This window comes from Perognathus longimembris, chromosome 4 (genome assembly GCF_023159225.1).
Source record: "Perognathus longimembris pacificus isolate PPM17 chromosome 4, ASM2315922v1, whole genome shotgun sequence".
In the NCBI taxonomy this organism is placed as follows: domain Eukaryota; kingdom Metazoa; phylum Chordata; class Mammalia; order Rodentia; family Heteromyidae; genus Perognathus; species Perognathus longimembris.
In genome coordinates this window covers 60120623-60133238 of record NC_063164.1, presented here as the reverse complement: position 1 = coordinate 60133238, position 12616 = coordinate 60120623, and the positions used below count along the sequence as shown (strand labels likewise).

The following is a 12616-nucleotide window of genomic DNA, read 5'->3' as shown; positions in this document are numbered from 1 at the left end:
TGTAAACTTGATAACATGCAGCATTTGTAGCATATGATCTAAAATTACATTTTAATATCACATAAGAATACCATGGTTCCCGAGTCTTTCTTCTAGCTATTCCCATCACAATTCATCATTTATCATGGCACCTTATCAATAGTATGTTCTCATGTAAACCCTGTGTATTAGTTGTTTGATTTTTAATAGTATTATTAGTCATTGCCAAGAATGGTATGCCCTGAGATGACAAGGATTTTCACTTCAACCTACCTCTAAGTTTGAGTTATTTAGCAAAATTATAAATGATCTTTAGAGCATGAACTACATACCTCCTTTAATTTTTGATATGGTTATACAAAATTAACTAAAATAGAGCTTATAACAATCATAAAGATTTGGATGCTTTTTCCATTTGGCTAATAAGTCAAAGATAAGGAGTTGTGGCAAGGATCTCTCACTCCAGGAAATGCTGTAGAGTGATGTGGAATGCCAGCACTATTTCTATCTTGAGTTTTGAAATAGCCTGTCCTAGAATAGTGAGGTGGTCTAAGTGTGTGACTGTTGTGTGGACGAATGTGGTGCAAGCAGTAACTGAAAAAGCTACTTATTTCATGAAAGACAATATTTTGTCTTTTCAGATGTAACTGTGTGGCACCACATAATCCCAGCAATGGTACCTTAAAGGAATGGACAGAATCTAATACTTCTGCTTCTGATATAATTTGGGAGAATCTAACTGTGTCTGTAAGTAAAACATTGAAGAATAAATCATATATTGAGTTGCTATCAGGGTTATCATTGATGTTTCCAAATCCATTGTTGTTGCTAATATACATTTCAGCTGCATACGATTAACAATTAAATAGTTTGTTTTAATTTTTCACTTCCTCCATTTAAAGTATCTTCATTACTCTGAAGTTTTCATTTATTATTAAAAGTTGTCATAGATATAAATTGCTTTGAAAGTATAGCAGAATGATATGTGAACTGGATTGAAAGTATGTTAAATATGAGTGTTGTTGACCTGAATGAAACCATATGGCAGGAATGGGTCTGCTTTTCATGTGGAAAGAGCCCGAGATGCTTCTACTTGACTCTTCAGAATGCTGGAGCAGAGAGGCTGTACTTCCTTATTTTATTGTAAATACTGAAATTCTGGGGTGAGCATAGATACTCTCTTAGCAAAATTCTTCCACTCATCTCAACAGAGTTCTCTTGCTTGTATTTTATGTGCCATATTCTACTCCAGAAAAGGAATAGCAAAGTCATTTTCACTGTGACAATTAAATCTTATATGCTTGTTTGATTTTCTTAGACATTTAGCTTCGTTTTTTCTCACAGTGGTATCTCTCAATTCTTCTTAATTTATTAGATAATGTTTGTGCAACTCCTTTCACACCTATAATTGCATCTTTTGCTTCTGTTTAATGAAATCTTGAAACAGGAAAACAACCTTGGTGTTCTGCCTTTAATAAATATAAAAATTTTTCAGTAGTCCTACTTGCCTTTGCTGTTTTTGCTAGCTGGCTAAAAACATTACACCCTTCAGCACGTTTGCTGATATACATAAGCTCCCTTCCCATGATAGCCAACAAAACCATACACATTCTAATTCATTAGATTGAGCATATGCTATCTTAATAAGGGTATCATTTAATTGAATATAGATATCTTTTTATTACAGATATAAATCTCTAAACATAATTATTATTAAAGTTTATGGCCCTAGGTCTATTTTTCTTTCTGAGCACTGTCCCTGGCTTCTTTTTGCTCAAGGCTAGCACTCTGCCACTTGAGTCACAGCGCCATTTCTGGCCATTTTCTGTATATGTGGTGCTGGGGAATTGAACCCAGGGCTTCATGTATACAAGGCAAGCGCTCTTGCCACTAGGCTATATCCCCAGCCCCAGTCTATTTTTCTTAACTTTCTTTTGAGATTTCAAACCAATTATTTTTTCAGAATTCAAATCAATTTTTCTTGTTTAAAATTCTATCTTGATATATATTTTACTACCTTTATTTTATCCTAGTCATTTTCTCTAATATAAGCTTTCACTTGCTCTTGTTTTTTTCTATTACTGTTAAAATTTATTACTTTTAATCTGTTTTACTGTAGAACAATACCATTGCCAGTCTTCTGCCATTCAGCCATTTAAATTGACCAATAAAACAGCCTATTTACCGAACAACAAAAAAAAAATTTAATAGAATTTATACATAGGATGTTGCTGGACCCACTCCACTGACTTTCTGTCTATATTCCCCTTTGTAAAGTACATTTTGCTTGTATCCTTTCTCAATGTCCCCTTCAATAGAATAACCAAAACAATCCCATTTCTGAATTATTTTACTTGATAATTTACCTTATGTGCTTTAGTCTATTAACAAATTAACTTATCTATTTGTGAGTTTATTAGCATAAATTAACTGTACAAAGGAGTCTGAATAATTTAATGTTAAATAATAGAATTTACATGTTAAAATATTGAACAGTGGCTTTCTAAAATGCAAGCACAATTAACTGGGCTAGCTATGTTAAGTCTTCATAATAGAAGTGTTTTGTTCACGTTAGGTGCTTTGATTTCACAATCAAAGCACATATAACACTGGGTGAATTTTCTCCCTTAATTTTTAAAAGTTCTCTATTTTCTACTTTGGCAAAAAAATTCATATTATGTTTCATTGTTTTGTTTCAACAGATAATTGCTAGTCTTAACTGTAAATCCTTTATTACCAAAAAGAATTTTATATAATGAAAAAAATCCTTGCTAATTTTGTTATTGAAAGTCCTTAAAATTAGTCTATGTTGATTTTTTTCTTTACTATAACTATATGCTCAAATGTATTTTGTTAATAAAGCATCATACTAATGACTGTTACAAATAGGTCTTTAATAGAGATATTTCTTTTATATATTATTAGCATGCTGTTTTGTTTTATTGAATTGTTGCACAGTTCATGAATTACAATTCATATGTTGCTAACAGAAAAATGAATCAAAAGGATTTCTTTGATTTTTCACAAACTTTATGAGGTTTGGTAAACCTTAAATATTCATCTTGAAAAGTACTTGTCTTGAAAAAGTAATTCCTCCTCATATATTAACTATTTAAGTCAAATATTTTATGGAAAGCTATTATATCAAGATTTCTATTTATATAAACATATATATTTATTAGTAGTTTAAAAATCAACTTTTTAAAGGCCTCTCTATGCAAGAATTTAAATATTCACAAACAACCTATTATTAGTTAATTGTTCCAAACCCCAAATTGAATATTTAGCTTGCACATATACTAAGGGTGGGACACTCATGCCAACTTGTTTCTGTGTTTTATCAAACTTATGTTTTTGCCAACTTAATAGAATTACAGAAACTTGGGGCTGTTTGAAAAGAAATTAGTAGAACTCACTGTATCAACAGCATGTGTGCATGTATGTGTGTGTGTGTGTGCTCACACACTTGTGCGCGCATGCCAGTCCTGAAGCTTGAACTCAGTTCCGGCATTATCCCTGAGCTTTTGAAGTTTATGATTAGCACTCTACCTACAGCTTCACCTTTGGGTTTTTTGGGGGGTTTTGGTGCTTAATTGGAGATGAGTCTTATAGACTTTCCTACCTGGGCTGGGTAGGAAAGTGATCTGCCAAATGATGATCTGCAGATCTCAACCTACTGAGGATCTAGGATTACATGTGTGAGTCACCAGTGCCTGGCAGCAAGCATTAAAAATATCTTTAAGTAGTTACAAAGGGGTTGCCACTTAACAAAGCAGTTTAGTAATACATGTAGATCAATGTCATCCTTTTCAACATTGTCACCCATCTCACCCCTGCCCACCACTTACTTCTCTCTTCTAGACAGTTATAAGGAGTTCTCACAGTATTTCTTTAAAATGTGAGACATGGTAGCTACCTGAAATAAATTTTATTACTTGTTTTCTGATAAAAATATAGCTACTTGTGATACGTTCTAGAATCATTCAAACATGTCTTTCGTGTTTTGCAGAGATTCCAGAAGTTGAAATTCAGTTCACTAGACAGACTCTGTTAGCGATCACTTCATTACACAGGGTCTCTAGGATTGCTCCATTGTACAATTCAATTTTGACTCGGGGATAGAATGCTTCAAGAACTAATGAGTTCATAGAATCGTTTAAGCTTTTTGTTAAAGTAAAAATTGTTTAGTAATCTGATTTTCAAAGTAAAACAGGAGAAACCAAAATGATCTCAAAAGAAAATTTTTTTCTTTTACTTTTCGAAATATTTGATATTTGTAGGGCTGTTTTCTTGAAGAAATTTTTTTGACTTTGCTGCCACCTCATGGCTATGGGAACAATTAGAAATGATTCTTCACAAGTTTAGAGGCACAGTACCAAAAAGAATGATCAGAGGGAAATCATCAAGTATTATATGCTTTGTTCATGTAGTGATTTCCTTTTGGTCATTTGTTCTTTAACCTAAGTTCAAGAGTCCTATTTATGACTCACAATTTTATTTTCATAAGTATATATCAGTTTTCTTATACATTTCTCACCTATTTCGGCAATGTTGAACTAGATAACTCTTCAGAATATTTTTCTTCTTTTATATGCAATAATTCTTACCACAAATATCATGTTATGTTTCAGCTCTGTGCTGTGCTATTGACCAGTGGGTCAATAGCAAGGCTACCACAGATTGTTTAACTCATCCAACCCTCAATTTCCTCAGATATGAAATATAAATAATTAGTCTATACAATTGGTGTGCAAACAAATTAAAAATTATATATTTAAATATTTTGACCTTGTATCTGATATCAGGAACCACTTTTTATCAAGGACATTGTATTTTCAGTTTATCTGATGTTTGGAACTTAGTATATCTTGGCTGTTATACATACTAATTGGTAAATCATGTCTTCCTTGGTTTAAGTTCAATTTTTAAGGAAAAAGTTTAACAAAATAGTTCATGTCCCAGTTGTATGTAATACATCATAACTTATCCAAAGAATTCTTTGGAGGCATATGTAATGTGTGCTGTGAAAAAGCATATGTAATGTCTGCTGTACAAGCCCGATAGACCAGCTTTAGAATTTTAACTACAATTGATCAGATGCTGCTTTTCTGAAAGATAAGTAACCAGCTTTACCCTAATTGCTCTATGTGCTTTCCTTCCTGTGGCAGGAATGCAAATCCCTACACGGAGAGTATGTTGGACGTGCCTGTGGCCATGATCACCCCTATGTCCCAGATGTTCTGTTTTGGTCTGTAATCCTGTTCTTTTCCACAGTCACAATGTCAGCCACCCTGAAACAATTCAAGACTAGCCGATACTTTCCAACCAAGGTATGTAGACTATCCTTCTCCTGATCTAAATATGTTTCACATACAACACACTTTCTTTGGAATACTTGATGGAATGAAAGGAGTGTTAGAGAAAAGGTGTTGGGTCAGGCACCTGTCAAATTAGAGGTGGGTTGTGGAAAGCCCGGGAAGAAGAAACACTGAGTGAGAGAGGTGTTTGAGAGGGAGGGCAGAGTTCTGCAAGCCTTTTCTTCATTGCAAACCCCAAGGATAAACTCCCACTTTCCCACTTAGGTTTTTTGGAAATTCAAATCACACACTGCATTACTGATTGGCACGTTTTTGCCCAGTGAGCAGTGGGAAGTTGTCCAACCTGACAGATACCTCGGAGAAGCCACTGTTACTTCTCTAATTGGGAAAGCCCCTGAAAGACTCATTGGAACATTATTCTCTTTTTCCATTTTTAAAGCGTCAGTCCCTCCCCTAACCCACCATGTTTCATCTGCATATTTGGAAAGGAAAGTAAACAGAGAAACAGCTCAGTTCAATATTTAACACTGCAAAGTAACACCTATAATGTCTGATTCCGCCAAAAGAAAAAAAAAGAAAAAAAAAAGAAACAAGAAAATGAGCTTTTTAGGGTTGAGCTATAAATTTTGATAAAAATTCCACTCTAGGAAAACGTTTCAAGAACTGTTCTTTCCAGAGAGGGCTTCTTTTTCTATCACTTTCTTCTTTCTAAGGTGGAAGACCCATTTCTTTTCTCAAAGCATATTCTAATTCAAAAATCATATTTTCAGGTTTATATATGTTGAAGCAATAATCTTAAGCATATTGTTTGTACTTATGAAGGAATCCTAATAACAGATTTTGCTGATAATTATAATTACATAAGAATGTTTGCTAAAAAATGGCTTTACAAATGAGAAATAGCTTGAACAACTTGCTACATAAAATATATCACACACACACACACACACACACACACACACATTACTAGGGTTTGAACAAACTTGGGGCCTTGAACTTGCTATGCATGTACTCTAACTCTTGAACCACACCTTTATTTCCTTTGATTTTTGTTATCTTTCAGATGGCATATTAAAGTTTTACCAAGGCTAGCCTCAACCATGATCTTCTTCCTACAAAGTCTCTTGTATCTAGGATTGTAGTCAAGGTTTCACATCTGGCCGGGCATACATATTAAGTTGAATAAAGCTTAAATTTGCCCTCTCTATTGAGTACATTACCAGCTACCATGCTTAGATCCTAGGTAAAATAAAATGTTAAGATTTTAAAATAAAAACATTTTATTTTATGGTGCTTTTGATTTATCATATTAAAATGTTTCCTGGGTGAAAAAGAACCCTGAAATTTAAACACATCTTGGCCATGAAGCGTTATTCTGTGTTCTAATTTTTCACACACCTGGATTCATAATCAACTTGAGTATTAAATATGTATTGAAAACAGTATGAACACCGCTAGAGCTATGCTATAAATCTTCATTCTGAAAAGGTTGAGTATGTACTCATGTTAATGACAGAGATATGTAACATGTATTCTGTGAGAGCTGATAGTAATATGGAAGTATACATGACATAATATTACGATATGTCATTTATAAGTATTTATAAAGTGTGACTCTAGATTATGGTTGAGTATTTCTTGATATTTATAGCTTATTCAAGTAACAAATATTTTCATTATTTTTAGGTTCGATCCATAGTGAGTGATTTTGCTGTTTTTCTTACAATTTTGTGTATGGTCTTAATTGATTATGCCATTGGAATCCCATCGCCAAAACTACAAGTACCAAGTGTTTTTAAGGTGAATTTATATACCTTTTAAAATACTTAGGAACTTTGGGCAGTTTACTAGATCACTCTATGCCTTTTGTTACCTCTAGCATCTTTACATCACACATCCATAGTATCATTAATTATTGTAACCCACTTGGCATGCAAGTTTATAGTTAAGATTTCCTGTTATAATCTGTGGTGCTGAATTTGTGAACCCACAACTAATATATACACTCCTAATTTTCTCAGCCCACTAGAGACGATCGTGGCTGGTTTGTTACACCTTTGGGTCCGAATCCATGGTGGACAGTCATAGCTGCTATTATTCCAGCATTGCTTTGTACTATTCTAATTTTTATGGATCAACAAATTACAGCTGTCATCATCAACAGAAAAGAACATAAGCTAAAGGTACATGTTAACATTCATTTTAATCCCAATAATTCTAATTTAACTGATAGCAATCAATATTCAGCAGATTTACTTGTATTCTACATTTATTTCTACAGCAAAATACTTAGTATTTATAGGTTCATTTTTTTTTGTTTTATAAGCTACCCTGTTTTATAATGATATAAAAATTATTTGTACAACTTGGCTAAGCTCTGAAGTCTGAAGCCTTACTTTCTGGACTTAAAAACAAAGCTTTATCGGGGCTGGGGATATAGCCTAGTGGCAAGAGTGCCTGCCTCGGATACACGAGGCCCTAGGTTCGATTCCCCAGCACCACATATACAGAAAACGGCCAGAAGCGGCGCTGTGGCTCAAGTGGCAGAGTGCTAGCCTTGAGTGGGAAGAAGCCAGGGACAGTGCTCAGGCCCTGAGTCCAAGCCCCAGGACTGGCCAAAAAAAAAAAAACAAAGCATTATCAAGGTCTGAATTTTAGCATATTCAATACATACTAATAAACCAGTCCATGCTGGTCATTACAACTTAGTCAACTTGCCTTACATCTGGGATTTCTCTATTCCTTTATTTGATCCTAAGCATATATATTACATTGTGTTTTTGTTAGAAAAAAATTACACTTACAAATAGAAATTACAAATTTAATTAGATTTTTCTTTCATTATTGTTTTTAATGCCTAAGACAGCAAATGTTACAGTTTTAAATGACGTCTTTGTATTTTATTGCAGATTTTTCATTTTTGTTCCATTTCCACTATCTGATGTTAGTTATACAAAGAAGTTTCATTGTGATATTTCCATATATGCATATAGTTTTGTCTCAATCACATTCATCCCCTTCATTCTTATTTCTCTTCCTTTTTTTTGAGAACACTATGAACAGATTTCATTGTTTTATTGTCAGATGTGTATATAAAGTACCTTGAACATATTCACACCCCCACAGTTTCTCCATTTTTTTCTACACTTTTTACTGGCACTCATCCCTAATAGAACCTATTTTACTTTCCTTTCGTTTATTTTAAGGAGAAGATTCTGCACATGATGGAGAACACGTGATATTTATTTGGTTTATTTTGTTTAACATGATGATCACTAGTTTTATTCATTTTTCTTTTATTTTTGTTTTCCATTTATTGCAGGTTTTTTATTACCTTATTTTTTTCACAAGAAGAATAAACATGGGTAGATATTCCCTTTTATTCTGACTATTACTAGAGTCCTCTAAGTGTTTACTGCCACACAATTGTCTGATACAATAAATACTCCCACTTAGAGGTGTATACTAAACAAAATCAATGAAATTATTGAATGGTTAAAATAATTAGAATCAAGCCTTGTTTAAAATGAATACGCACCATCATAGTTTGTTGAAACTATCTTAACATATCTTTTCAACTCTAGATTAGAAGTAAAAACTACCATATTAAGAATGCATTTGGGGCATGTGTTAAAGAGATCTTGTATCTATTTGTCTTTTGAGGGTTCTATACTGAAGTTTGACTCACAGCCCTTTTTCTCAGGTAAGGTGTCACATAATTTTCCAAGGACAAACTTTGGATTCTGAGGATCACAGGATTACAGAAGTGAACCACCACACTAGAAAGAGAGGAAGCAATGGTAGAGAATATAGTCATAAAATTTAATGCACATTCCACAAAATTAAGAAAATTGAGGGAAGGGAAAGGATTGGAAAGGATGGAAAGAATGATGAAAGGGATGAAAACTGATCAGTCATGACACATTCTACTCATAAATAGTCTATCCTTTGTACAATGACTTAAAAAGGAATATTTTTCACTTTCTTTGGAGATTGTAACTTAAGATGCTCAACAACCTCCTCCCCTCTATTTTAAAAGAACTTGTCCAATTGATTGTTAAATAAAATATTTAACTATCCTTAGAGATATATAAACTTATTTCAAAAAGCTTTACGAACTAGAGCAGTGGTGTGTTAGTCTAGTTTAATAATCAGGTTAACAGCCATTCTCTGTGTACAAAATAAAGAGTGATTGATTTATATTTGCAGATTTGTCGTGTGAATATTAAGTCACCTTAACTGGAAGGAAATACTTTATTTTTTGTTAAAATTATCAACATAATAACTAATCACAATAGATGCAAAAGGGCATTTAATTACATTAATTAATATCATTATCCTCACAGTAAATTCCTGAACTAATAAGTTAGAGAATGATCATATCTCAAGAAGAATACAGTCTATACACTAAACTCAACTTATTTATTAATTTATAATATTTTTGTTGCCAGTCCTGGGGTTTGGACTCAGAGACTGAGCACTGTCCCTGGCTCCTTTTTGCTCAAGACTAGCACTCCACCTCTTGAGCCACAGTGCCATTTCTGGCATTTTCTGTTTATGTGGTGCTGAGGAATTGAACCCAGGGCTTCATGCATGCTAGGCAAGCACTTCCACTAAGCCACATTCCCAGTCCAGTTACATTTGTTTTAACGAACTGTAGTAACATACATAAGTAAATTTAAAAAAAGGATTTTATAAACAAAAATGTAAAATGCAGCTGAGTTGAAATGGAGAATGGAGAATGAAATGGAGAATGGAGAAGATCGTAGTCAATCCTCTATCATTACTATCAGTCCTGTGATCTGCTTGCTTGTTGCCCTTAGTTTTGTAAAAATATTCTCCCTAACAGAAATGATGTTTGAAAAACATGGGAGAAGGTATAGTAATCCTCTCAGGCTCCAAAAGGTATGTAACATATTTAATTAATGTGGGAAAATGAACACTTTTAGGATTGTTCAAAGGGGCATGCCTTTAGCAGAAGTTGGGTTATATTGTGGGATAAATGAACCAAAATTCTGTAACACAGCATTAAACTCTAGTTATCCTGAGCATTCATAAAGATTGTCTCCTTGCAAATGTATACCATCAGTTACAAGTCTTTCTTACAAGGTAAATCTACCACCAACATGAACACAGCTAGCATGCTGAATAGGGAAAAACACAAAGCATCTCCTCTAAGATCAGAATCAAGACAAAGGAATCTACTCTCACCACTGTCATTCAATATTCAATATGGTAGCAAAAGTTTTAGCCAGAATAACCAGACAGGGAAAAAAAATAAAAGGCATACAAATAAGAAAAGAAATCAAATCATCACTGTTGGCAGGAAAGTTTTAAGTTAAATGATTGGTTCCACAAATCTGATTAAGTTCTCATTAAGTTAGTTCTCATTGTATAAGTTCTCATTGCAAACAACTGATTTATGCTGTAAAGTATTGGAAAATCTGAGTTATTTATGTAATTACTTTTTGAAATAAAGAAGTCAAATTTCAAAGTGCTGGCTTCATTGTTGTCACTAGTTTGAAATATTTACTTTAAAATAGCAGCATTCTACTAAGGCAGATAACACCATAACTTTATTATTGATGTAATTGATCACTAATTAGCTAGATTTATAAAACAAATTTAAGCATATTGTGTTATTTTGCTGTTCTCTAAGATACAGGAAGAATTTCATACTAGCTACCTTTTTTTAAATTGAAAGCATCTCTATTTTTTTCATTTTTAAAGTAAGACATGATTGTAGTTTTAAAATCAAGTTACACAAAATGTTAAAGGACAAAAGTGAAAACACTGTAATTACTTTACCTAGAAATAGTTAGTTTCATATTTACCCAAGTATATATATTCTTCCTCCCGGCCTCCATCCCTGCTTCCTTCCTTCCCTTTCTTTCCTTCCCTCCTTCCCCCTTTTCTTTCCTTCCCTCCTTCCCCCTTTTCTTTCCTTCCTTTCTTCCTTCCTTCCTTCCTTCCTTCCTTTCTTCCTTCCTTCCTTCCTTCCTTCCTTCCTTCCTTCCTTCCTTCCTCCCTCCCTCCCTCCCTCCCTCCCTCCCTCCCTCCCTCCCTTCCTTCCTCCCTTCCTTCCTTCCTTCCTTCCTTCCTCTTTCCACCTCTCTTCCCCCCACCCTGCTCTTCTCCCTACTTTATCATTTCTTCATGCTACAGATTTAACCAGAGAATTACCACTGTTACAGATTTAGTACTAAGTAAAAATTTCCAAATGTTGCTTTTATATTTTTAAGAACATTATCATAATGACCATTTATATCAGTAATAAAATATGAATTATTTTAATGACTGTAATATCTTATTAAATGACATATATTAAAATCAACTGAGGATTAAGATTTGGGGAAGACAATATAGTCATTGTTTAACTTTTAACAGAAGAAAGGCAAAAATAAATGTTTTGATAAATTTTTCCCTGAGTTTTTCTATGAGTTGAGCTATTCAGGGATTTTGTTTTTAAACATTAGTGTAATCATGGCAAAATAAACTGGTAGTAAGTGAAGATTTTTTTAAAGTTTGATATTATTACCTTCTTGATCATTGTGTGTCTTCACTTTCCAGGTCTTTTAATCCTATAAATCACTGCCTACACTCTTGCTTCTTGTGCTCCATCAGCCTGTATTCAGCCTGTGACATTCAAATCCTTCCCAAAGTTCCACATTGACATTATTTCCCATAGTACATAATGTGCAGAAATAACTAAAATACAGTAAAGCAGTGTATAAATGGGCATCTCAAGTACTTCTATTTATAGAATGAAATGCAGATGTAAAATATTTAATATACTGTCATTGAAATAAATCCAAGACTAGATTTTCAAACCATGAAAAATTATTGTAAATATCATGTACCAGAGGGTTTACAGTTATATAAGTCAGTTACTGAGTACATTTCTTTTTGCAAAGTGTCACTCCTTCCCTGATTTTCCCCTCCCAATACCACTCTCACCAAAATTATATAGTTTATTTCCAACATAGTGACTAGTCAGTGTCCCTACTGAATTAGTTCACCCTTGTCCCACCATTTCTGTGCTTCCCCAAATCAGATAAACTTACATACAAGACAAAGGGTATGTAAATTAAAAACAGGGGAAAAAAAGAGCCACAAAAAGTAAAATAAAAAATTTGTTTCCATTTCTTGGAGTTCATTTTGATAAGCATCATTTTATATGATTGTATGTGCTTAGTGATTGAAACTTTGTGATCTTCTACGACTATCCTCCTGTAATCTCACTGTGTGAATGTTTAGAGTGATGTTTAATTATCCTGTCCAAGGGAAATTATTTGTTTTACAATTCATTGGATTTGCTT

At 33.4% G+C, this 12616-nt stretch overlaps 1 protein-coding gene across 6 annotated transcripts in view; it reads left to right on the top strand.

Annotated features, from left to right (window-relative positions):
- Window positions 1-12616, top strand: part of Slc4a10 (solute carrier family 4 member 10) — a 267507-nt gene that overhangs the window by 226122 nt on the left and 28769 nt on the right. For all 6 annotated transcript variants that reach the window (XM_048345333.1, XM_048345335.1, XM_048345332.1 and 3 more), the window contains 4 exons: window positions 621-726; window positions 5148-5309; window positions 6984-7097; window positions 7319-7480. In XM_048345333.1, the coding sequence (XP_048201290.1) occupies window positions 621-726; window positions 5148-5309; window positions 6984-7097; window positions 7319-7480 (544 nt within the window). The remainder of the gene's footprint in view (window positions 1-620; window positions 727-5147; window positions 5310-6983; window positions 7098-7318; window positions 7481-12616) is intronic.